Here is a 27,676-nt window from a genome sequence, read left to right as displayed (position 1 = left end):
GCTCCATGATCCAGATAACTCTGATGATGACCAAAAGGAAGGAGAGCTCTTCCATGCACAGATGGAATGGGATGACTATCTCATCCTTACACCATCATCTCCGTCACCCACCCCAGTGGAGTCCCCACCGAATGGTTTTATTATTTGTTAGAAAGAGAAGCTTAGAGATTTGCCCTCCCTATGCCCAGGAGCTTTCCAAAAAAGCTTACGGTCCATATGCCCATTGTGAGCTATATTTGGGTAGAGGGCTTGAAAGTCATAAAAAATCAAGCTACAGTAACAGCGGTTCTTCCATGCCTCGATAAGAAATATAAAGTCTGTGAAGATGCCCCTGCTTGCATGACTGCCCAGCCAAAGCTGGATTCAGTAATTACGCAGGCAGACCAGAGAAGATCAAAGAATCCTTCCACTCAGATCTCTGCGCCTTCAGACAAGGAGGGCAGACACTTGGATAAAATCGGCAAGCTTTTTTCATCTATGTCAGGGCTGACAGAGTGGCAAATTCACCGGCTATTTTGTGGATGTAACATCGCCAGCTTTGGGTTGACATTGCACCATATATAGATCAGCTTCCAGAAGAGGCAAAAACTGAAGCAAAAAATATCTTGCTGGGGGGGGAGTGCACATCGACAGAGATCATAGACTGTGCCATGAATATTGCTTCTACTGCGTTTCGGCAGCTTGCGGCCTCTGCAGTGCTCAGAATATCAGGCTGCCTCAAAGCTTACCTCCTTTAAGCCCGAGGTACAGAATAAAATCTTAGATCTTTCCTTTGTCGGAGCGGCCTAATTCTGAAAGCGATTCGAAGCCCTTCAGGCAGTAAAGAATGATACAGAGACAGCTAAAATGCTGGGAACTCTTCAATTAAAAGATGCCCTTTTCAGGCACCAGAGGAGGAGGCATGCCTTCATATAGGGGAGGCTACCAGCAATACTAGCATCCCTCTTACACGTCTACCTCCCAGAAGTTTCATCGACAGTATGCCCAGAGGCAAGCACCTCAAGCGGCTTACAATGGGCCTCCTCCCAGAAGAACAGCTGCTCGTCAGGAAAAGGATGCTGGTCGTCTCCAATGACCTGTTGCAGGCTCCACCTACCCATCCCGCCACATCTTTCAGACTAGGAGGAAGAATATCCCTGTACATCCAACGTTGGCAATAGATCACTTCGGACCAATGGGTCCTAGACCTGGTTCAATTCGGCCACATCCTAGAATTCATTCACAACCCACTATCAAACCCACCACACACCTCTATTCCCAAACATCTGCACCTGCTTCAATTGGAGGTCAACACCATGCTCTGCAAGGGGGCAATAGCGAGGATCCCTCTATCGCAGTACGGAAAGGGATTCTATTCTCGTTTCTTCCTGATTCGCCAAAAGTGGAAGGAATGGTGGCCTATCTTTGATCTACGAGATCTCAACAAGTATCTCAAAAAGCAATCATTCGCATGGTAATGTTACAAGATATTCTTATATGTCTAAACCACAGAGAATATATGTCAACCTTCAACCTGCAGGATGCATACTTCCACATCCCCATCTACCCTTACCACAGGAAATTCCTACAATTCACAGTAGTGGGCAGCCACTACCAGTTCAGGGTTCTTCCTTTTGGTCTGAAGTCAGCCCTAAGAATTTTTACAAATTGCCTGGCCATGGTAGCAGCCTTCTTAAGGAAGCAAAAATGCCAAGTGTTCCTATACTTAGACTGCTGGCTTGTCAGATCCACATTCCAGACAAGCAGTCCAGGCAGCAACAAACGTATGCATAAGCCTGTTCAGCGAGCTAGGTCTCACTCTCAATTGGAAAAGACGTCTGAAGCCTGATTGGGCTGTCCAAGATGTGGTTGGTTTCGATGAATTTGGTGAGTGGGGCGTTGGTGGCTTTCTCAATGAGTTTGGCTGGGAAGGGGAGCAGAGAGATGGGTCTGTAATGCTTGAGGTCTGTTCGTTCAGCCGAGGGTTTTTTCAGCAAGGGGCTGATCTCTGCGTGTTTCCAGTCTTCAGGGAAGGTAGTGATTCAATGGAGCAGTTGATGGTGCGACAGAGTTCAGGGGCAATGGTGGCTCTGGCTCGGCTGAAGATGAGGTGTGGGCAGGGTCCAAGGGCTCTCCGGAGTGTCTGGTCTTCATGATCCATAAGGTGTAGTCGGTGGTGAGGGTCATCCAGTTGAGAACGGTTGGCTGGATCTGGAGCATTTGGATGCAGTGGTTGCGGGTAGGGTGGGTGATCCTGCGTTGAAAGCTGTTGTAGAGGTCTGTGATCTTGCGGTGGAAGAAGATGACAAGGTTGTTGCAGAGGGCTTGGGAGGGGGGATGTCAGTAGCCTTTGTGCTGGGTTTGGTGAATTCTTTGATTACGGTGAAGTTCTTTGGCGTTGTATGGCAGTTTTCTTTGTGGCTCTGATGAGGTGGTGGTGCGTGGTGACGGCGGCATAGTCTGCTGGGGTTTCGCTGCTCCCCCATCTTCTCTTGAGTCATCTGCAGGTGCGCCTGGACTCTTGGAGGGTGCGGGAGAACCATCTGTCTTTCTCAACAGACTGTTTTCCGGAGGGTTTGCTGAGGAGGGACAGTGTGTTGGCGTAAACGGATATCCATAAATGTGGCATTGTACGACTCTGCTTGACGTTGTTGGCGTCAGGTTCGTCGTTACATCCACAACAACAGTATAACCACCACTCTGGCGCGCTGACCACAGTTCTTTTCTTTCCATGCCAGCCAGCGCCGATCCGTTGAAGAAAGCTACAGCATGTTGGACAAGTTACTTACCTTAGGTAACGCCTTATCTAATAGAGACGTGATCTTTCAGCAGATTTCTTAACTTTAAACTTTCAGGCGTCGTGCAGGATCCTGAAGATTTCTTACAGCAGTACCCCTGTGCGCCGGTAGGTGGCATCAGTCGACTCCGTGTGACATTGTCTGTGTCGTGTTTATCTTGGTCGTGACGTCCACGTCGTCACTATAACCACCGCTCCGGTGCACTGACGTCAGTACTTTTCATGGCTTTGCACTTCTGGCGTAGAAAGTGACTGACCATGGTGTGTTAAAAAAATGAACAACTAGGGCCCTGAAGGGTAACGTTCCTGACACTTTAAACCAATTCCAAAGACGCAGGGCCTCTTGACAAAGGGTGCACGACTCCACACCGCCTTGTTTGTTGCCGTACCACATGGCGGTAATGTTGTCTATGAACACTTGAACAAGTCTTCCCTTTATTGACAGTAAAAAGACTTCTAGTGCCAGTCCGATGACCGGAAGCTTCAGCAGGTTGATATGGAGGTTGGCTTCCTCCGAAGACCAGAGTCCTCTGATCTCTACCTCTCCCAGATGGCCACCACTGTCCAGAAGGGATGCGTCTGTCACTACCGTGAGATCTGGATGGGGAAGGGAGAAGGTTCTGCCATTGAACCATTCGCGGTCCGTTCTCCACCACTGCAGATCTTTCGCAGCGCCCTCTGAAATCTGAACCAGGTCGGTGAGATTTCCTCAATGCTGTGCCCATTGGAACTTCAAGTCCCACTGCAGAGCTTGCATGTGTCACCGTGCATGGGTCACTAATGGGACGTAGGAAGCCATGAGGCCCAACAGCCTCAGTCAGTCTTACAGAAATCCAGGATAGAGGCTGAAACATCGGTATCATAGCTTGAATATCCTGGACTTGCAGTTCCGAAGGATAGGCCGGAAACTGCACCATGTCCAGCACCGCCCCAATGAAAGGAAGCGACTGAGAGGGAGTCAGGTGAGACTTCGGCACGTTGATAGTGAACTCCAGCGAATGCAAGAAGTTCGCCGTTGTCTGGAGGTGGGAGACAACTGTTTGAGACGAGCCCGCCTTCAACAACCAGTCGTCGAGTTAGGGGTAGACTGGAACCCCAGATCTCCGCAGATGAGCGGTGACCACCGCTGTCACCTTTATGAACACCCGAGGGGCACTGGTGAGGCCAAATGGGAGCACTACAAACTGAAAGTGCTCGTAGCCAACTGTGAACAGCAGGTAGCGCCGATGAGCAGGCAGGATGAGAATATGGAAGTAGGCATTCTGCAAGGCCAGCGCTACCATCCAGTCTCCTGGGTCCAAGGCAGACAGAACCTGAGCAAGAGTGAGCATCTTGAACTTTTCATTTTTGAGGAAGAGATAGAGGGGGGTATCTGTTCCTCAAAAAGAAGAAGTTCAAGATGCTCATTCTTGCTCAGGTCCTGTCTGCCTTGGACCCAGGAGACTGGATGGTAGTGCTGGACTTGCAGGATGCCTACTTCATATTCCCATCCTGCCCGCCCATCGGCGCTACCTGCGGTTCACGGTAGGCCATGAACTCTTTGCTCCCATTTCGCCTCACCAGGGCCCCTCAGGTGTTCACAAAGGTGAGGGCGGTGGTCGCAGCTCATCTGGGCTTTCAATCTACCCCTATCGTGACGACTGGTTGTTGAAGGCGGGCTCGTCCCAAGCAATTGTCTCCCACCTGCAGACGACGCGAACCTCTTGCATTCGCTGGGGTTCACTATCAACTTGCCGAAGTCACACCTGACTACCTCTATTGCTTCCCTTCATTGGGGTGCTGCTGGACATGGTGCAGTTTCGGGCCAGTCCTCCCGAACTACGAGTCCAGGATATTCAGGCTATGATACCGATGTTTCAGCCTCTATCCTGGATTTCCTTGAGACTGTCTCTAAGGCTGTTGGGCCTCATGGCTTCCTGCATCCGCTTAGTGAACCATGCACGGTGGCACATGCGGGCTCTGCAGTGGGACCCGAAGTCCCAATTAGCACAGCATCGAGGAAATGTCACCAACCTGGTTCAGATTTTAGAGGGCAGTGCCAAAAATCTGCAGTGGTGGGTGAAGTACTGCAAATGATTGAACTATTTCAAGGAACAAAGGTCCTAAGCAAATAATCATGTACACAAAATAATTAGAATATAACCAACGATGGGTTACTCTAGCCATCCAGTGTCCAGCCGGACAATGGAGTTTTATTTTTACAATGGAGAGAATAAAGTCAGAAATACTTTTAACAGCATAAATAGTGAGGCACAAGCCTGTACCTTTTAAAGAACCGGAAAGTGTGGGGGAATGGGGGAACAATACAGAAAATCGAACCAAAACAGAAATACAGGCAAAGACTTTGAGCTTTGGCCACCTACATTCAGTTTTAAATAACAGCAAGTTTTGACCAAGAATAGATACCACAACAGTTAGGCACAATGGACATTTGTGGTTCTATTTAGAAATGTCAACGTTTTGATCCCTTGCTCATGGTAAACTATCATCAGGACTAGTGTTAGACCTGTCTGCTTCTGGAGAGACTCTAACCATTATTATTTATTTTTGTCCCCCTTAGCCTCCCAGAGTTTCTATTTTTATTTTTACATATGTTCATCAGGAATTTTTTAATGCTGTCAGGGGGCTAGGTGTTCCTTGGCGATGACGCCATTTGTCCCTCATAACCTGTGAGGCCTAGTCAGCCCCCTTGAAAATCTAGGGATCTCCAGAAACCTAAGATGGTGTCCACCAACTGCCATAACGGACACTACTGGAGGACAGGTCCATAGGATAACATTAGGGAACTTTCTAGAATTGACTAGAGACTTCTGCAGGTCTCAGGCCACCCTATATAAGGCCAGTGACCAGCAGCCATTTTGTGCTGACCCCAGAGTAGAGGAGTGAGGCAGTGGTGAGAGGAGGTGGACACACTGAGAGCAGCTAGTTTGTCACTGAGGCTGACAGTTACTTCAGAGGATTGTTCCCCCTTCAGCCTTTGACCGATCCCTCTATCAAGACAACAACTACTGACAAGGAAATCGAGTTACTGGAGGAAGAAGATCCTTTTATCTCAGAGCCCCAGTAAAACCACTCAGAACACCCTTAATTGGGGGTATTCCTGCTTGTCAATACCCAGCGCTGTGCTCACCGGTGTCGTGGAGTAGCTGTAGTGAAGGTGGGCGTCTGTGGCACCTTAGCACCCTGAAGAGCGAGGACGCCGTGTGTGCACATCCTTCCTGTGAAGCCGGAGTGAGAAGTGCCTGAGGAGAAGCAGTGGCGCTGCTCCGATCGGCGTCGGGACCCCGGGGGCACCGGCCGCGTCACACGAAGAGGTAGGCGCTTCCGCGCATGACCAGCGACTGAACGCTTTTGCGAGGCAGGAGGGGCCTAGGATCGAGCAGGCCCAGAAGAGACCGAGCAGCGTCCCTGTGGAGAACAGCGTCCTTCCTGGGAGCAGGTGCGCCGAGGCGGAAGAGGAACGAGCGCTTCCGCGCATGCTCCGCCGAGTAGTGCCAGCGGAAGGAAAGTCATCGCGCCAGCTGAGGAGCGCCGCGTCGGAGCTCCAGGAGGTCGATCCCCTCAGAGGAGGCAGAAGCGCCACAACGGATGACTCGGTAGGGAGCCCTGGGCCGGGAAAGCCTTCCCTGCCTTCCCCCTTCAGCCCGTCTGTTACCGGGCTCCAGCGCGTGTAGAGGAAACACCCGCGACACGCCCCCAACCTCACAAGTAAGCCGGGTAGCGTGGGAACGGGAGGCGGCAGAGCCAGGTGAATGAAGCAGAACAGTGGGGCTACGACCCACGCGAGTGACTGACTTGTCAAGGGGAACCTGACTCGAGGAAAACGAGTTAGTGAACTGAATAACATAGAATAAAACTTATCCGTTATCTGACTCAGAAAAGAAAGGTGGAAATGGTGCAGGGAACCACAGGGTTCCTGGGTAAAATCCCCTACAGATTAGTGATAAGTGAAGAAGTAGATTCTCTACCAGCTAGGTGTGCCTGTCAATCAGAGGGAGAGGAACCTTACTAATATTATTGTGTCTTCCCTTCTAGCACATAACTGGTGGGTCATACAGTGAAAATCTACATTCAGGTCTTGCTGTTGAGTTGGGCAGTGCTTAAGTGCTGTGGGGTAAAGTACCTATTAATGAACCTGTAAAAACATATTGCACTAACAGTCTGCATCTTCTTTTCAGTAGATTTATTGGTGGAGTAATGTGTCATTGTATAATAATGTGAGGTAACCTTACAGAGTGTGAAGCTAATGAGATTCTCTTAACCAACCAAAGAGTTACCCTTATGCTTTACTGTACCATTGACAAAAGAATGTGGTTTATTGCCCTTCTTCCACAGCTGAGGAGTGAAAAGTAATTTCTTAAAGTAAAAGTGGAATGTTTTCTCCTGAAAGAAACTAATGTTGTATCGTGTATAACTTGAATCCAAAGAGACATATTATTTTTATAAAAGGTAACGGTATTTTTCCAAACAGAGGTGTTGTGTCTTTATTTTAGTGGTTCATCACTGTGTTACTGTGGGTGAGACTTGTAAGTACTTAGCCAACGCCTTGAGTTAGCTGTAGACCACTACTGTGCCAAGCTACCATATGTAGGCTTGGGTAATCTAGGTCCAACATAATTGGTGTTTCAGCGGTGGGATAACGGATTTGTGCTTACACTCACTTAGTAGTAACGCAGTGCCAACCACGGGACCCCACCTGGAGTTTTCTCCCTGCGGCCCTCCTAATCTAATTTTTGTTTTTTCTAAATTTATTTCTGGAGGTGGGTGGAGGTTAACCTCAGGTCACTTCGTGGTTTGCTCCTGTGAGTAATTTTATACCATGGCAAAGCTGGAGGTGAATCTTAAAGAGCTGGAAGCCAATACTGTGGCCCAACTCAGGGATTGGTGTCAGCAGAACGGGGTATTTTTTAATAAAGGTGCCAAGAAAGGAGAGTTGCTGACAAGCATAAGGGCATGGTTAGAAGCTCGTCTAAGGGAGGAACCAGAAACGGAAGTGGGTGATGGGGACACTGTTACTGAGGCTGCATTGCTGAACCAAATGGGGAGAGGGAATCTTCTGACAGGTCCCAGGCTACCTTCAAGGGCAAGCAGCAGCGTTTCAGACAGGGGCTTAACCGAAGCCGAGCTGGAAGATAGGAGGGAGGAGAGGAGGTTGAAAATAGAACTAGCCAGGATGGACATGGAAAGGGAGGATAGGAGGTTGGCGCATGAGCGAACCATCAAAGAGATGGATTTACAAGCCCTAAACCGAGGATCCCCCAAATCAGAGAACGGTGGCAGCGATACCCAGACCAACATCAAAGAACCTAGACCGTACCTACCAAAAGATATTATGGCTTGTTATGTACCCAGTGACGACATTGCTAAGTGGCTAGCCGCCTACGAGGTCTCGCTAAGGGCCCATGGGATTCTGGAAGTCCACTGGGGAGGTGGGTTATACAAATACATGCCCCCCACTGGCAGGGATACTTTGTTGGCTCTTGACCAGAGTGAACAGACCTACTATCCGGCTATGAAATCAGCGCTGCTCAAGAAGTTTGGGTTGACCCCTGAGAAATATAGGCAAAAGTTCCGGGGCAGCTACAAGCTGGGCACGCAAAACTGGGTAGATTTCTTGGACTACTCCAGGAAGGCCCTGGAGGGTTGGGTAAGAGGCAGCGAAGTAGGAGACTATGAGGGACTATATGACCTCATACTCAAGGAACACCTACTCGAGAAGTGTCTTCCCGAACTAAGACAGCATCTGGTGGACAGCAAGCTGACCAGCCCCAGGAAGCTTGCTGAGGAGGCAGACATCTGGGTTAGTACCCGGGTGTCGACTAAGGGGACTGGAGGGAATTCCCAGAAGCAAGGACAGGGCGCCCCCCAGAGGAAAGAGGGAGGGGAAACTAAGAGGGAGTTCTCAAAAGGGCCACAAAATACTTCGCAAGGAAGGGGCAGAGGATTCATCCCCAAGAGTAACCCCCCTCGCAACCCTACCCCTGGCCAAAGCCAGCAGCCAAGGGTTGTTCATTGTTTTGAGTGTGGTGGTGTGGGACACTATAAAGGAGATGTGAGATGCCCAAAAAGACCACCCCCTCCCACTGGAGGAAAAGCCCCGGGAATCACTAGTGTAGTGCTCGGGGAGGAGATACCTTTGGTTAATGGAGGGGAGCGGGCGGGTGTCACCTTAGTGTCCCTGGGAGATAAGGAGATGGTTCCCAAGACCCAGCTGCCCTCTAATACTACTAAGTATGAGCAGTGGGTCACCATCAATGGCCGTAGAGGGGAGGCTCTGAGAGACACAGGAGCCAGCATGACTATGGTAAGGAGTCAGCTGGTGTCTCCAGAGCAGGTCATCCCAGATGTACTCCATCCCGCCGTAATGGCTGACGGCAGATTGGGCCACTACCCTGTGGCTGAGGTTCCCTTTGAGTGGGGAGGGGTTGCAGGTCCACTTCGAGTTGCCGTAAGCCCTGCCGTGCCTGTTGACTGCCTGTTAGGGAATGATATGGAGCACAATGCTTGGAGGAGGGTGGAGTACCAGACTCACTCTGAGATGCTGGGACCCCCTGACTGGACTTGTGTCAGCACAAGGTCCGCGACTGCCCGAAGGGGGAGTTCATTGACGCTGGAGCCTGGAACAATGGCCCAGCCGGCTGCCAGAGAGGAGAAGGACAGGAGGCCGGAGGACCCTGCCTCGACATCTCCACCTCGTGAGACAGCTGGACCACCTGCGGAGGTGGATCTGGAGTCCACCGGGGAGAATGTTGCTTCCCTGGAAAACCTACCCATCCCAATTGAATGGCATGTGGAGGGAGGTCCTTCCCGGGAAGAGTTCTGCAAAGCTCAGAAAGAGTGTCCTACTCTCGAGGGGCTGCGGCAACAGGCCAACGCCCAGGCAGCGGGAAACAGTGAAGGGAGCTACCAGATTTACTGGGAGGATGGACTCCTCTACAGTGAGCCCAAGGCACCTGGCCACGGTTCAGCCAGAGCCTTGGTGGTCCCTCAATGCTTTAGAGCCTTTCTACTGGAACTGGCTCATGAGATACCATTGGCAGGACACCTAGGACAGGACAAGACCTTTGCCCGGCTTGTCCCCCATTTCTACTGGCCTCGAATGAAAGTGGCGTCGGATACATATTGTCGGACGTGTGTGTCTTGCCAAGCCAGTGGGAAAACTGGGGTGAAGCTAAAAGCTCCCCTGGAACCACTACCTGTCGTTAGTACCCCCTTTGAGAGGGTGGGCATCGACATTGTAGGGCCATTGGATCCACCAACTTCAGCTGGACACCGGTTCATACTGGTTTTGGTGGATCATGCCACCCGGTACCCAGAGGCAATACCTCTGAGGACCATCACTGCACCTGCAGTGGCAAGGGCCCTGATGGGGATCTTCACCAGTGTGGGTTTCCCCAAGGAGGTCATTTCCGACAGGGGGACTAACTTCCTTTCAGCATACATACGGGCGGATGAGCTTATTGACCGGCTGGGAGCTGCTCAATACTTAAGTACCTTTGACCTAACTTCAGGGTACTGGCAGATTTCCCTTACCGAGGAGGCGAAGGAAAGGTCAGCCTTCTCTACACCTGAGGGACACTACCAATTTCGTGTGATGCCCTTTGGGCTCAAGAATGCCCCTGCCACTTTTCAGCGGCTGGTGAACAGGGTCCTTTCGGGAATGGAAGCTTTTTCTGCTGCATACCTGGACGACATTGCTGTCTTCAGTAGCAGCTGGGAGGACCATTTGCAGCACCTGCAAGCTGTTCTTCATGCCCTGCAACAGGCTGGCTTGACCATCAAGGCCAGCAAGTGTCAGATCGGACAGGGGTCGGTGGTGTACCTAGGTCACTTGGTGGGCAGAGGGACGGTGCAGCCCCTCCAGGCAAAGATTGAGGCTATCATCGCCTGGGAGCCCCCCAAGACTCAAACAGAGGTCCGAGCCTTCCTGGGCCTCACTGGATACTACCGTCGCTTCGTGAAGGGGTATGGCACTATCGTGGCCCCCCTCACTGAACTTACTTCCAAGAAGCAACCCCGACGGGTAGTCTGGACAGAGGCTTGCCAGCGAGCCTTCATGACCTTGAAACAAGCATTGTGTTCCGCTCCCATTCTCAAGGCCCCTAATTTTGCTAGAGAATTCATTGTCCAAACAGATGCGTCAGAACATGGCATTGGGGCAGTGTTATCGCAGCTAAATGATGAGGGCTTGGATCAACCCGTGGTCTTCCTGTCCAGAAGGCTACTCCCCAGGGAAAGGAGGTGGAGTACAATTGAGAGAGAAGCCTTTGCGGTGGTCTGGGCTCTGAAGAAGCTGCGACCATACCTGTTTGGTTCGCACTTCCTAGTTCAGACTGACCATCGCCCCCTTCGTTGGCTGATGCAAATGAAGGGGGGGAGAATCCCAAGTTGCTAAGGTGGTCCATCTCCCTACAGGGAATGGACTTTAGGATGGAACACCGACCTGGGGCAGACTATGCCAATGCAGACGGTCTATCCAGGTATTTCCGCCTTAGTGATGAGGACTCCCAAGGGGTTGGGTAGTTCTCCCCACTTTCAGCTGGGGGGGACGCGTGTTAGACCTGTCTGCTTCTGGAGAGACTCTAACCATTATTATTTATTTTTGTCCCCCTTAGCCTCCCAGAGTTTCTATTTTTATTTTTACATATGTTCATCAGGAATTTTTTAATGCTGTCAGGGGGCTAGGTGTTCCTTGGCGATGACGCCATTTGTCCCTCATAACCTGTGAGGCCTAGTCAGCCCCCTTGAAAATCTAGGGATCTCCAGAAACCTAAGATGGTGTCCACCAACTGCCATAACGGACACTACTGGAGGACAGGTCCATAGGATAACATTAGGGAACTTTCTAGAATTGACTAGAGACTTCTGCAGGTCTCAGGCCACCCTATATAAGGCCAGTGACCAGCAGCCATTTTGTGCTGACCCCAGAGTAGAGGAGTGAGGCAGTGGTGAGAGGAGGTGGACACACTGAGAGCAGCTAGTTTGTCACTGAGGCTGACAGTTACTTCAGAGGATTGTTCCCCCTTCAGCCTTTGACCGATCCCTCTATCAAGACAACAACTACTGACAAGGAAATCGAGTTACTGGAGGAAGAAGATCCTTTTATCTCAGAGCCCCAGTAAAACCACTCAGAACACCCTTAATTGGGGGTATTCCTGCTTGTCAATACCCAGCGCTGTGCTCACCGGTGTCGTGGAGTAGCTGTAGTGAAGGTGGGCGTCTGTGGCACCTTAGCACCCTGAAGAGCGAGGACGCCGTGTGTGCACATCCTTCCTGTGAAGCCGGAGTGAGAAGTGCCTGAGGAGAAGCAGTGGCGCTGCTCCGATCGGCGTCGGGACCCCGGGGGCACCGGCCGCGTCACACGAAGAGGTAGGCGCTTCCGCGCATGACCAGCGACTGAACGCTTTTGCGAGGCAGGAGGGGCCTAGGATCGAGCAGGCCCAGAAGAGACCGAGCAGCGTCCCTGTGGAGAACAGCGTCCTTCCTGGGAGCAGGTGCGCCGAGGCGGAAGAGGAACGAGCGCTTCCGCGCATGCTCCGCCGAGTAGTGCCAGCGGAAGGAAAGTCATCGCGCCAGCTGAGGAGCGCCGCGTCGGAGCTCCAGGAGGTCGATCCCCTCAGAGGAGGCAGAAGCGCCACAACGGATGACTCGGTAGGGAGCCCTGGGCCGGGAAAGCCTTCCCTGCCTTCCCCCTTCAGCCCGTCTGTTACCGGGCTCCAGCGCGTGTAGAGGAAACACCCGCGACACGCCCCCAACCTCACAAGTAAGCCGGGTAGCGTGGGAACGGGAGGCGGCAGAGCCAGGTGAATGAAGCAGAACAGTGGGGCTACGACCCACGCGAGTGACTGACTTGTCAAGGGGAACCTGACTCGAGGAAAACGAGTTAGTGAACTGAATAACATAGAATAAAACTTATCCGTTATCTGACTCTGAAAAGAAAGGTGGAAATGGTGCAGGTAACCACAGGGTTCCTGGGTAAAATCCCCTACAGATTAGTGATAAGTGAAGAAGTAGATTCTCTACCAGCTAGGTGTGCCTGTCAATCAGAGGGAGAGGAACCTTACTAATATTATTGTGTCTTCCCTTCTAGCACATAACTGGTGGGTCATACAGTGAAAATCTACATTCAGGTCTTGCTGTTGAGTTGGGCAGTGCTTAAGTGCTGTGGGGTAAAGTACCTATTAATGAACCTGTAAAAACGTATTGCACTAACAGTCTGCATCTTCTTTTCAGTAGATTTATTGGTGGAGTAATGTGTCATTGTATAATAATGTGAGGTAACCTTACAGAGTGTGAAGCTAATGAGATTCTCTTAACCAACCAAAGAGTTACCCTTATGCTTTACTGTACCATTGACAAAAGAATGTGGTTTATTGCCCTTCTTCCACAGCTGAGGAGTGAAAAGTAATTTCTTAAAGTAAAAGTGGAATGTTTTCTCCTGAAAGAAACTAATGTTGTATCGTGTATAACTTGAATCCAAAGAGACATATTATTTTTATAAAAGGTAACGGTATTTTTCCAAACAGAGGTGTTGTGTCTTTATTTTAGTGGTTCATCACTGTGTTACTGTGGGTGAGACTTGTAAGTACTTAGCCAACGCCTTGAGTTAGCTGTAGACCACTACTGTGCCAAGCTACCATATGTAGGCTTGGGTAATCTAGGTCCAACAACTAGAAAATAACATTTGCCTGGTTCAGAACTGCGATCACGCCAGGAACCCCACGGCACATCGCTGCTGTCTCCTGATTCCAGCCATCATGCAATCCTAAGGAGCAAGCCCTATACCTAATCCGGTACGGCCCTCAATCAATCCCCAATCTTGGATACAGGAGCGTACTGAGGAAAGCGGCGGCCGCCCTCTCCCTCCATTACCTCCAGGGCAACCATTCATGTTGTTATGGCTACTTACAGTGCAGTGGCGATCCTATTCCGGCTATTTCGAAGTCACAAACTCAAATTTTTTGATACTTCTGCCAACTGGCACAAACATGTTCTGAACCAGGCAAATGTTATTTTCTAGTCCTGATGATGATCCCAGTTTACCATGAGCAAGGGATTGAAACGTCGACATTTCTAAATAGAACCACAAATCTCCATTGTGCCTAACTGTTGTGGTATCTATTCTTGGTCAAAACTTGCTGTTATTTAAAACTGAATGCAGGTGGCCAAAGCTCAAAGTCTTTGCCTGTATTTCTGTTTTGGTTTGATTTTCTGTATTGTTCCCCCATGCCCCCACACTTCCTGGTTCTTTAAAGGTACAGGCTTGTGCCTCACTATTTATGCTGTTCAAAGTATTTCTGACTTTATTCTCTCCATTGTAAAAATAAAACTCCATTGTCCGGCTGGACACTGGATGGCTAGAGTAACCCATCGTTGGTTATATTCTAATTATTTTGTGTACATGATTATTTGCTTAGGACCTTTGTTCCTTGAAATAGAATTGTTACCTGAGGTCCTCGACTATTATTTCGGGTCCCCCTTGTCTGTTTGAAAATGGCAAATGGTTGAACAGCAGACCCCTCTCTTTCCCCCACCCAGATATCACAGTAGTGACAGACGCGTCTCTTCTGTGCTGGGGTTGCCATCTGGGAGAGGTGGCGATCAAAGGCTCTGGTCTTCTGCAGAAGCCAAGCTCCAAATCAACCTGCTGGAGCTTTGGGCGATCCGGCTGGCAATAAAAACCTTTTTACCCTCAATAAAGGGAAGGCTTGTTCAAGTGTTCACAGACAACACTATCGCCATGTGGTACTGCAACAAACAAGGCAGTGTTGGGTTGTGGACCCTTTGTCAAAAGGCCATGCGTCTCTGACTTGGCTGGAACATCAGGGCATTTCCCTGGTGGATCAACACCTGGTCCGTTCTCTGAAGGCCAAGGCGGACGAGGTCAGCCGAAGGAGCCTTGTGGATCACGAATGGCGTCTCCTTCCGGAGCTGGTACAAGGTCTCTTTCAGTGGTGGGGAGAGCTTTGGTTAGATTTGTTCACCTCCGAAGAGAGCGCGCAATGTCAGCTGTTCTGCGGGTTGACGTTTCCAAGGCGGCACTCTCTCCGCAACTCTTTTTGTGGCGAGTGGAGCTCAAGCCTCCTATACACCTTTCTGCCCATACCACTTCTGCTCAGAGTGCTCAAGAGGATCTGGAGCGATGAGGCACAGGTTATTCTTGTGGCTCCGAACTAGGCACGGAGAGTTTGGTACCTAAGGTTATAGAGATGAGCATCGATCCTCCGGTCAGGCTGCCTCTTTAGCAGGGGATAGTCTTCCACCCGAACCTGTCCACTCTCCGCCTCCTTGCGTGGAGATTGAGTGGCGACAGGCAACCGCTTTTGACATTCCTCCCGAAGTCTGTGAGGTTATCTTGGCAGCCAGGCCGCCCTCTACGAAGTCAGCATACGGCTGCCGATGGAACAAGTTTTGTAAATATTGTACAGCCGGTCAATTGACCCTTTATATGCACCCTGATGTGAGGTCTTTCTCTTCATACTTGCTTTGGCTCAGCAGGGCTCTGCTCTGGGCTACCTTTTGACCCCAGTCTTCTTTTTTTCGGCTACCTGATAAGCCATCCTTATTCAAATCTCTTATAGTGCAGAGATTTTTGAAGGGGCTAACCCATTTGTTTACTCCTTCACCTTTCATCATTGGACCTTAATTTGGTGCTCACCTTTTTGATGTGTACCATTTGAGCCGCTGCATAACTGTCCTCTGCGGTTGCTCACCATCAAGACAGGTTGTTTGGTGGCAATAACCTTTGCCAAGAGAATCCATGAACTGCAGGCTCTATCCTCAAAGCCTTCTTACCTGACGACCTTTTCCGATAAGGTAGTACTCCGGACTAGGGCATCTTTCCTTCCTAAGGTGTTAACACCCTTCAATCTGGGAAAGGTGGTTATCCTGCCCACCTTCTATGCACCTCTGCATCCTTCCAAGGAGGAGTAACGTCTCCACCGTCTGGACCAAAAAAAGAGCGTTATCGTTCTGTCTTGATCGAACCAAACAGTCCCAGGTGGATGAACAACTCTTTATAGGGTACGTTGGTGCAAAGAGAGGACGTGCTGTCCAGAAGAGGACTATATTCTGATGGGTTATCCTCTGTATAAATATTTGTTACACCTTAGCGAAGAAGGATCTCTCTGAAGGGCTTAGGAAACATTCCACCAGGGCAAAAGCGGCCACAACGGGCTCTTCAACATGGTGTTCCAAAACTCATATCTGCCAAGCTGCCACGTGGGCATCGCTGCACATGTTCGCCAGACACTACTGTCTGGATTCCCAGGTTCGCAGAAAAAGCCTGTTTGGTCTCTGTTTTGCTGGATTTTCTGGTCTAAGCAATTCCACATTCCCTTCTCCGGGGGTGGTATTGCTTGTGTTTCTGTGCAAAGGTAAGGAATCAGTGGCTAGATGTCTCTATCAGATGGACAAGATACTTACCTTCGCCAAGGTCTTATCTCGTAGAGTCATGATCTAGCCGCATATTCTTTACCGACTCACCCATCCTCCCTGCACCGCAGAACTGGTTTTAAGTGTCAGGGATATTCCCCTTCAGGGCCATAGTTAATTTTTAACACACCATGGTCAGTCACTTCATGGCTTTGCTCTTCTGGCATTTTATTTATTTATTTATTTATAACATTTATAAAGCGCACTGTTACCAGCCGGTGTCCTGGCGCATGAAAAGTCGTGATAAGTACTGACGTCTGCGTGCCGGAACGGTGGTTATATTGACGACGTGGACGTCACCACGACGACTAATACGACATCGACGACATCACACAGAGTCGACCAACGCCACCTACCATCATGCAGGGGTACTACTGTGAAAAATCTTCCAGATCCAGCCTGACGCCTGGAAGTTCAAAGGTAAGGAATCTGCAGCTAGATCATGTTCTACCAGATAAGGCGTTATCGAAGGTAAGTAACTTGTCCAACAGGGCCCAGAACTTTCATAACTCTAGCCAATTGTTTGTTGCTTCAGCACACCACGGAAGGGGCAACTCCGTTCCAAACCGCTTTACTAGATGTAGATCTGCTGCAATTCATTTCTGTCACCATGCAGCAGGAAAATTGTTACAAACCTCTGTGCATGCTCGCTCTACAAGAACTATTTTAACCTCCTTGGCACTATTTACGGCTTTGCCCTCCAGGATATTTGCAGAGCAGATACCTGAAAGAATACGCATACCTTTATGCAAAACTACTGCCTTGATTCCACTTATCAAGGGGATGTAGCAGTAGGACAAGTGGTTCTAAGACATCTTTTCCGGTAAAGGTGAGCTACCGCTTGGTTCCCACCAACCTCTTACTAGTTCTGCACATTTCCTGTAATATAATGTGTTTTCGGACTTTACAGAATACTGAAATGTTTTCATATGTTGGATAAAATATAAGATATGTTCATAGCAATGTCTTAATTTATTCTATGGCAAAGAGATATCCCTACACAATTGTATTCCTGACAACTCACAGTTCAATGTGCCTCACCTCTGCTTTCCACTCTGATTCAAGCATGTGAATCTTTGAAAGTTCCAATACTGTAGTAAGAAAATAAGTTACTTACCTGTAACTGTAGTTCTCCATTATTGGAATCTTTTATAGATTCACATCCTATTCCCCTGAGAGGCTCAACCTTCCCTCCTTTAACCGGCGGTCTGGCACTGGTGCTATGGAAAATCGGGGGAATGGAATTCTCTCAGGAGTGTTCTAGAGGGTAGGGCAGCCTAATTGGCTGAAGTATAAGTTTGGTCTCTTTTTTTAACAGACTATGATCGGTTGCATTACTATTTTATGGTACTGGGGACTCCCATCTCGACGACTAGGAATGATTCAAGCATGTGAATCTATGAAAGATTCCAATACTGGAGAATACAGTTACAGGTAACTTATTTTCTTATTCATAATAGTATTACTTATAACTTATTTTCTTATTCATTGCAGTAGCCCTACCCTCTAATTATAAAATAGTCAGACTAGACAGAATTGGGAAACGAGGGGGAGGGACCGCAATAATATACAAAATGGAGATTGAAATTAACATCATTTCTACTCATCTCGAGACTTGGGGAGAGTTTTTAATCTTTTCCCTTGTCCTCACTGGGAATGAGTCTTGGAAAGGAGCTCTGATTTACCGACCCCCAGAGACTAAAGCCAATTTTGCCGCCCAATTAGTCGACATCCTGGCACCCCATATACTAGCCTGTAAAATTGTTCTACTGTTAGGCGATTTGAACCATCACATGGAAATAAATGAAGACCCCTACACCATTGAACTAATGAATAGCATTGAGTCCCTAGACCTAAGCCTACTTGAAACTGACCCTACTCATAAAGCGGGTCATACGTTGGATATTGTATGTACCAACTTCCAGGATACGCATATTAATGAACTAATTCCTGTTTTATGGTCAGACCATGGAATAATCAAATTCACCATTAAAACAAACCAGTCCCTACAGGTTCACTCTAAAGAAAAAAATCTGAGCCGCCCATGGAAAAAGATTAACTTAGAAATGTTTGCTAAAACTTTTGCCCCCCCCCCCGAGAGTAACTGAGGACATAGAGCTAGATAGATTGGTCCTAGACTTTGATTCCGCAATCGGTAAGACTCTGGATTCTATAGCTCCCAAACGCCTAATATACTGCCCGAAACGGAAATCGCCCTGGTTCACTGATGAATTGAAAACTGTTAAACAACACACCAGGAAAGCTGAACGAAAATGGCGCAAATCAAAAAACATTGATGATAAATCACACTTTAAAATGGCCCACAAAGAATATATGAACAAAATTGCCAATGCTAAGAAAACCTACCTTGGGGAAAAAATTAAAGCAGCTGGTAATTCACAGAAGGAACTTTATGCAATTGTAAAAGACTTCTCAAACCCTATGGCCTGCCAAAAAGTCATTCAGGAATCCCAGGACTGGGCCGATGAACTAGCTACCTATTTCAAAGACAAAATTGATACAATTCATGAATCATTTCCCACAGAAACAGGCACAACAAGTGAGACATGTCATGCTGATCCCCCCCACCATAAACCCCATACAGCAAAATTTAGCTGACTTTGGAACAATTATTGAGGACGAGGTAGCCAATATACTAAAAAAGGCCAAATCAGGTTCCCCCAAAGACCCAGCGTCCGCCCCGATTTTAGCTAAACTAGCACCTGCCCTGGCTCCCACATTGACCTCTATATTTAATATATCCCTAACTCGTGCCCTGTTCCCTACCCCCTGGAAAGAAGCCATTGTGAGGCCAATCCTTAAGAAAAATAACGCAGACCCCAAGCAACCGACGAACTATCGCCCCATATCTTTACTACCACTCTTTGGTAAATCAATGGAATCTATCATCAATGCAAAACTGGTAAAATTCCTTGAAAGACACTCGCTATTAGATTCCTCACAGTCAGGATTCAGAGCCTCCCATAGCACTGAGACTACATTGATAGAGGTGGTTGACAATATCCGGTTGGCACTGGACTCCAAACAGTCGGCCATTCTCATCCTGCTAGACCTTTCGGCGGCCTTCGACACCATATCCCACAGAGTCCTATTAAAACGACTGGCTGGGATGGGTGTCGAAGGCCAAGCCCTAGGCTGGATCCAAAGCTATCTCACAGGCCGTAGCTCTAGGGTCAAATCAGGACCTTTCTCTTCAGAAGCTATTGATAACGACAAGGGAGTGCCCCAGGGCTCAATTTTAAGCCCTACCTTATTCAACGTCTACATATCACCACTGGCCAAAATAATTAGGGACTTCGGCTTCGACACATTGTCGTACGCCGACGATACCCAAATTCTTATAACCCTTGGCTCTGATCCAGCAGAGACTAAAGTGAGATTCAGGAATTGTATGTTAGAAATAAAGAGTTGGATGACCAATAATTTCCTAATGCTCAATGCAGGCAAATCCGAAATAATGCTTTTCGGTGCGGCCAAATCCATCTGGTCCCAAGAGTGGTGGCCTCCGGAACTTGGATCCTGCCCATCCCCAAAAGACACTGTTCGGAACCTGGGCTTCATCTTTGATGACAAGCTGTCCATGGTTCCCCATACGAACAAATTAGTACATACCTGCATAGGTCTCATGAGGAACCTAAGGAAAATATTCAAATGGCTGCCCTTGCTCTATCGTAAACCATTGATTCAAGGCTTAATTACTAGCCGCCTTGACTATGGCAACGCACTCCTTGCTGATGCAAACGAGAGCACACTAAGTAAATTGCAGACGCTCCAAAATACAGCAGCCAGACTGACTCTCGACCTACCCCCACGCACCCCTTCTGCCCCTTGCCTGAAGAAACTGCACTGGCTTCCAGTCAGAAAGCGCATAAGGTTCAAGATCTGTTGCCTAGTGCATAAATCATTAAATGGACAAGGCCCGAAATATTTAAAAAACAAACTTCAGGAATACTGCCCGGAAAGAACATTACGATCTTCAAACAAATATCTCCTAAAGATACCAAGAGTCCGTACTGTCAGAAATGGAGACAGGAGTTTCTCGAAGGTGGGCCCCTTGGCATGGAACTCCCTGCCTACGGCTTTAAGATCCAATCAGAATCACAAAATCTTTCGGAGAGAACTCAAAACACTACTATTTAAGGAAACAGCATAACAACTCCTCTCTCTCGCATCTCCCATGTCCTCTACCAGCGCTGTGAGACCTAATGGTGAAATGTGCGCTTTATAAAAATAAATACATACATACATAATAATGTTATACAATATTTTTTAAGAGTAACGAAGTTGGTTATTATGTATAGTCTTGTATGTTTGTACTGTTGCTGTATCTTATATATTCTGCCTTTAAAATAGGATCAAATTAATGAAAAAATATTATTGAAATATCCACCCCAAACACTGTAAAAATATATATTTTGATAGAGGCACTGGGGTGGCATTACCCACTCCCATGTTACCAATTTTGTTCAAGATCAAGGGACTTTATTCCTTAAAGCCTCCTGGTTTTGCTCATCTAGCAGTGTCCATTGTCACACCTCCCTAGCTCAGCTTGTCAAGGCGGCTGTGCTGGTCGATGTATTTGATATATATGCTGACATATAGTAGTGTGTTTTTGTACTGTTTGACTTGTTTGCTGCATAAAGATTGTCCAGCAGTTTTCCACTTAGAGAGCTGGAGCTCATTCTCTCAGTACTTAGACTGTCACATTTGTTTTACTTTAAAAAACTCACAAGTTTGCATTTTTGTTTTTACATTTCTTTTGGCAGTGCTCAAAGCTTTTATCAGATACTGCAGTGATCCAGTTTTATCCGAGCAAGTTTGTCCTGATCACTGATATACTTGACACATTTGGTAAGTTTACATTTATAAGTAGTAATTCATTGGTTAGCATTAATAACCTTGAAAATCAGTATGGATGTAAAGAGTCGGTAATGTCCAAACAAATTCCGAATGTATATGTGGGGTGTTTTTCATTCGATAGGAGTACCCCATAAAGTGTTTGTTCTGAAATCTAGAGTGTTAATACTTAAAAAACATCTGTGTTAATGTAGTGGACTTAGTTTTAGATGTAGTGGCAGTCATAGACGCTTTTAAATGGGTTTAGTAGCAGTGTTTCTACAGATTATATGGCGTTAGCTCATCTAAACGTAAACATTTCTGAATGTATCTATAAGAATAAACCTGGCTTGTGTTTTATTTTGTATTTACAGATATTTGTTTAGGTGACAACAATCTGATTTTTAATTTAATTTTTATTTTCAGGGAAGCTTGTGTATGAGCGCATTTCATCTATGTGTGCGGAGCGCAGCACATTAGCAGGTAACAGACACTGTGTCCTCCAGCATCATTGTGTAGTTGTACACTTTAGTATCACTGTGTGAAGAGATCTCTTCTTCAACTTCAGTCAGAGAAAGTGCTTCTTGTTCCATCAAAAATATGAATTTACATCACTTACCAAAAGGAGTGCTCATTTTCTTAAGGTAATACCCACGCCTGAATGTCTGTATTTCTAGTATATATTTTCAGATCAGGAGGTGTGCTGCAGACAGTACATGGAAATGTCCTATATAATTGACAGTGAATTATGCGGCAGGGTTGATAAAATTATGCGGCATAATGTTGCACCGTTTGTAGGACTAATATTACTCTATTAAAGTATTTTACCGGATCTTAAAACTATCAGAGCATGTTTCACTTCATTATTACCGGTTCAACTCCTGAAGGACTGCTACGGCATAGCAATATATGTGATGCTCTTTTATCGTAGCAACCTTTAATTTATTAATGCCAGAAGCGCATCTGCATATTATGAGCAGATGTTGGATTATGTGGAAAGTGCAGTAAATCCATAATTATGCAGGAAAATATTGCTGCCGAGGTTGAAGTGTGAATATATGTGGTGGCAGTAGCCCTGAAGGTCTGTTACTAGTTATGGAGAGCTGTCTCTTACTGGACCCAGAGTCATGGATGAACCTCCAACTCTAAACGAATGCGCAAGGTCTTATATCTTTTCCTCATTTTAAATAACTTGTTCTTAACGTCGTCCTTTCGTATTCTGCTTTGTCTCCTAATGTACTATTCTGCCTGCTCTAGATAACCGAATTACCCAACTTAGTGGTGGCTCATTTATCAACCTAAGAAGGGCTAATTCGGATCCACCAGAATTGCACCAATCAGTTAATGGTACAATGTGTTGGTTAAACAAGTATTCAATTCAATCTTTTATTGTTTAAGTTAATTAAAACCATAACAATGTCATACTACAAGTAATGTATCAATATAAAATGATTAAAAGTGTATATAAAAAGAAAAAAACGTTTTAATTGTTTAGTCCTGAAAACCGGGAATAGTGTCCTTATCATGAAAGCAATTAAAATATATTCGTAATTTTGTAACGTCAGATTGTTGTCAAGTTACGATTTTAGTAAAGAATAACATTGAAAACCTTTTAAACATTTAAAAAAAAATTGCAATAAGAAATCTTAAACATTACTGTATTGGCCGTGCCACGTGGCTTTTCTCATAAAAGAATAGAAATGTCCTCATTTTGCAGGTCAACTGGGGATCTGTTGTACCAAGTCCTCTTATGCTGGCAGATCTACAAGTTCGAATTACTCTGTCATTAAAAGCTTTTTTTAGTAGCGAAATGCGTTTCGATTTTAAGCTGGGGCAGACACATATGAGGTGGATAAAATCTTGCCATGCTGCACCACATAAGCTACAAGAATTGATGCCTATATTCTTCCATGCTGGTTGATCTGCCAGGCTTGGTAATACCCCAAATCTGTTGGCCATTAGCTTGCGTTTCATGTGAGGAGAGTATGTTGTGCCGAGGTATTCCGCCAGTCGGAGTGATGTATAGGATTGGAGAACCATCCAGCCGTGAGATCTTTTTGCTAAGGTACATTCGTCTTCCAGTAATGATTGTAGCTTCGCCGCTTTATTTGATATGCTATGGAAGATTTGGAAGGAAGGGTTCTGCGCCCATAGTTCCTTTATCTCTGTATCCTTCAACGCCATTTTCAAGAATTTGCCGTAGCTTGAATTTGGATCGTCTTCCTGGGCTTGCCTCACCGCGTCGTTTAATATATTAGATCGATTCTGCCAAAGTTTATACCAAGTTTTAATCACAGCATATTTTCTCCCTATCTCCTGCTTGATAAGGCCGAATTCCAGTCGGACCTGTGCCGGGGCTGCTGTCTGTGGTAGACTGAAGACTTTTTTTATAGGCCTTTGTTTGCAGAGAGTCTAGGAGTTTACCATCTTTACCATTTAACACTGTACTTACACAGGTTAAGGCGGGTAGTAGCTTCGCGGCCATCACTGATGTTAGTGGCGTGAAGGATGGACCATATAGTTTCTTTGCAATGGCACAAAAAGCATAAATAATTCCATTTCCTTTTTTTTTTCCAGATAATGTTTCTGAAATTGAAAACAAGTTAAACAAGTTTTTTATATGTGCTGTGATTCAAATTGTGTTTGAGGAGTGCACACTTTGCACATTTCTTCTGAGATGCTCTATGCCTCATTCCTTGGAGAGGTTAGTTAACATGTTTATAGAGTCAGTAGGTGCACCTTAATGGCTAGATCTTCGTTCTCAAAATGGATATTACAAACCTCAGATTTTGAACGTTCAGACTCTTGAGTTGGTTTTGCCAAATCACTTGCCTTCCACATCGATGCTCCCAAATGTGTAATTGGCTGATTTCTTACATTGTTTTTGTAGCTTACTGACTAGTTATGCAAACTGATGTCAGTTACAAAACTGCCTAGCAGTAAAAATAAATCAGAAGAATGTGTGTACACAATAACGTTGCCCACTTGAAGTCATGGGCACTTACTGCCCCTCATTTCTTTCATTTTTGCACCTATTATCTGTGATACAGTGATCCCCGAAGGGGCCTGTTGTTGTTATGTGTTTTTCATTCTTATGAGAATTAAGAAGTTTCAATGTTCAAACTGATGCTTCAGATAAGAGCAAAGTCAATATATCAGTGGAAGCAACAGATGGAATGCCAGTTAGAACAAGCATTTGCAATGCAATAGGTCTCGCATTTACAAAACTTTGAGCGATTGGCATTGTAAATGACAATGCCTTTTATTCATGTTTGGTTTTTAAAATGTAAATAAAAGCATTGTCATTTAAAAAGCCAATAGGCTAAACTCTCGCAAATGTGAGACCTATTACATTGCAGGCGGTGAGACTGAGTTGATTCAATTTTACTAGCTGCGCTTAAAACCCAGCGTCCGACGTCCATGAAACGTGTGCTGCAGAGATGTAGCAAATGAATCGTCCGGGAACCCTTCAACCTATGGCAAGTAAAGAAAGCAGTATGAGCAGAAGTAGTCACAAATGTGCACGAGAGACCCTTCAGCCTGCGGCAAGTAAAGAAAGCGTGTATGAGCAGAGGTGGTCACAACTGTGCGGGAGACACCCTCCTGCAGTAGGAGAGGTTCATAAAAGGAAATACTGCTTACAGGTTAGAGAAGACATACTGTGTAACAACCGAAGTAAAATGGCCAGTCCTCATGGGAGGTTACAAAAGAAGACATGGCAGTACTAAGGAGGGACTAGCGGGCCTATAAACGAATCGGAAATCAGCATTTACAAAGGACAATGACACAAGCCAAAGACAAATATGGGCGGAGAGTCGGCAGGGCTTTAAAGCCATACTCCACTACTGCATGCCTCGTAGCAGGTAAAATGTGGTGAATGTGTATGATTTTCATTGCAAAAGGAAAGTCCACTTTGAGTGCTATCTACCTGCAGCGATGTACTGAAATACAGGGACCCGTTCTAACTACCCTCTCACCATAGCCTAGCTTGAGATAAGTAAGCGCCTGCCAGGTCAGCAGGATCTCAATGCTGAGCATTTGTTCAGAGTAACTGAAACAAGTAGTGTTTGGCTGTTACACTACTATCATCTGTGATGTATCAGCCCTCCTCAGTTCTTCAGATTTCTGGCTGTGTGGATGAGCATGCGAGAAGCATGTGTTCTTAACAAAACACTGTTTATGTGTCCAAATAAAATAAGTCAGTGATGCAGCGCATTTTAATTCGAGCTCAGAGAAAAAGAGGTTTGTTCCTCTGAAGTTGTTCTTTTTTTCCTGAATCGTGCATTGCCATGGTTTGTTGTACCCTGATGACAGTTATTTGGGAAATCAAACAAAGCGACCTAAGAAGTGAAAGAACTGTTTGATCCCAGGCTATAATAAAAACCAAAGACTGCATTAGCAAACTGCGAAGGGAAACCTCTGTAAATATTGAATTAGTACAGCTCAGTAGATTTGAGATTAGTTTGGGTAAGCACATTTCGGAAATCTTTGTGAATGGAAAATGTTGAATAGTCTAAACTCATTCAATGGGCTATAATGAGCTCATTTCCTTATCACTTCATTGCCTTGCCTGACAGTGCCCTCTTCATTCTTTCCACCCAGGACATCTAGTCTTCCGGCTTCTGCAAGTGCCCTATGACCCGGCTCCATAACGTAAGCACAGGAAAATGTTTTCACAGCTCGCTCACTGAGCTCTAATCGGTTAGGAAAGCAGAAAAGCCCCATCATGTTGTAATTGTTGGCAGCCTTCAAACCCTAGACTGAAAGCATTAGGACCAAAAAGGTTGCCTATAGTCCTGCCTTGTAACAACTCTTCGGCACTCGACAAGTGAAGATCCATTTATTTCCTGTCAGCCTCCTCAAATTTGGAGATAGATCTGTCACCATCGCTGTCAATATTTACTTGACTTTTGCTGATGTTATCCGCTTCTGTACACCTATTTTCAAGATGTAACTTGCTGTCCGTCCACTCAGAAACTCATACAGGGGTGACAGTTTGACAAACCTCACACGCAACCACCTTCCCACTATATAATAGAACGTCTAGCAGCGAGTTGACTCAATGGATCAAAATGACAATGTATGTCATGGAAGTTTTCGCTACTTCCAAATAAATTTCCATTGGCCAGCATCATTTCTCCCATGATGAAAACTACTAAAATGGTTTTCAACATAGGCATACTGTTCTACCAATAACTGCTTTTGATCCTAAGGTTGCTGTACTTGACAAATCATTCCACCACCAAAATCGTTATTTTAAGCTCAGTCCTAAGGCAGCCACTGCCCTCTTCAGAACATACTGCAGGAATTCTACATCTGTATGCCTACTTGCTCTCTGAAGAAACATCAGCAAATTTAAAACAAAGCAGCAAAAGTCTAGTATGTCAATTTACTAGATTAAGTGGCCATTTGATAACATTCAGCACCTGCATTCTATTCAAATTCTACCTGTCTACTGCTGATGCAGAGGCTAAATATTGTCTGTAGCATTGTTCTTGCTTCCTCAATTTCATATTGAAATATTTGTTTAGAAAATATGTTGCCGCAAAACCCCACCTCCATTGGATATCCAAAAGTAAAAATGAACCCTTTTTGTTTTTCTCCAAAAAAAAAACTTCTTACACTGCTAGGTCAGGTTAAATTATGTTGCTGTTTGAGAATGTAAAATTACTAATTGAGTCGGTATTTTGAAATGGACTTGTGTTATAAGGAGAGCCCGTCCTATCGAGGCTTTAAGCTTGCCCAAAAAAAGCCAGTAAAGTGTTGGAGTGAAGTTATCAGAAAAGTCTGTGGTACATCCTGGGTCCAAATAGTGAGCCTTGGGTGCGGTAATGCGATGCGGTGTGAAAAAAAGGCTTCTGTGATAATGGTGTTTGAATGTGTTTGTACATCGGATAAGGATGTTACAGTGATACAGAAAGTAGGAAATATGCCTATTAGTATGAAGGAGGCTGTGGAAAATTAATTTGGTAGATAGTATGCGGAGTGTATAAAAGGCAGGCACCTCTTTGTGTTTTAACCTCTGTGATTGAAATAACTACGTGTGATACTGGACTGTCCCCACACCCAATTACCAGAGAAGTGTTTATGCTCCTGATAATTGCTCCTTTGTTTCCCTCTCTAAATCACCATTTGGGTTTAGTCTGTTACCCACAGTAGCAGTATTTCAGAGATTAATTCATGTTCTCTTTAGTGGTTTTCGTGGACTGTGTTCTTCCAGGATGACATGTTGCTGATTAGTTTTGATATGCAAGAGAGCATAATGTGCCGTTTTGCAGAGTGTTAGAAATAAAGGCGGAAATCTGTGCATTTGAGTCACATACGGAGTGGAGATGGCTAAATGTCAAAAAAAGTCCGGTAGAGACAACTGGGGAGATATAGGAATAGCAGGTGTTCTATTTGTTTGGATGGATGTCTTTTCATGAAAATATGTAAGGAGCCTTTCAAAAGGCATGCCTCAATTGGTGAGAATTTAGAAATTATAGGTCTGTCGACTAAGTAGCATGGGAGTGAATTGACTTAGCAAATAGACAGGTTTGGAACAGACATCACTTTTAATTGTGATTGACCATCAAGGATTGACTGATTATGACAGAAACAAGTTTAAAT

The 27,676-nt window shown here is 46.2% G+C and overlaps 1 protein-coding gene across 2 annotated transcripts in view; it reads left to right on the top strand.

Moving 5' to 3' along the window:
* The window catches only part of VPS35L (VPS35 endosomal protein sorting factor like), a 479,692-nt gene that overhangs the window by 120,153 nt on the left and 331,863 nt on the right, over nt 1-27,676 (top strand). For both annotated transcript variants that reach the window (XM_078665104.1, XM_078665105.1), the window contains exons 8-9: nt 20,998-21,082; nt 21,494-21,550. In XM_078665104.1, the coding sequence (XP_078521230.1) occupies nt 20,998-21,082; nt 21,494-21,550 (142 nt within the window). The remainder of the gene's footprint in view (nt 1-20,997; nt 21,083-21,493; nt 21,551-27,676) is intronic.

This window comes from Lissotriton helveticus, chromosome 10 (assembly GCF_964261635.1).
Source record: "Lissotriton helveticus chromosome 10, aLisHel1.1, whole genome shotgun sequence".
NCBI classification, from domain to species: domain Eukaryota; kingdom Metazoa; phylum Chordata; class Amphibia; order Caudata; family Salamandridae; genus Lissotriton; species Lissotriton helveticus.
This window is presented reverse-complemented; position numbering and strand designations above follow the sequence as displayed.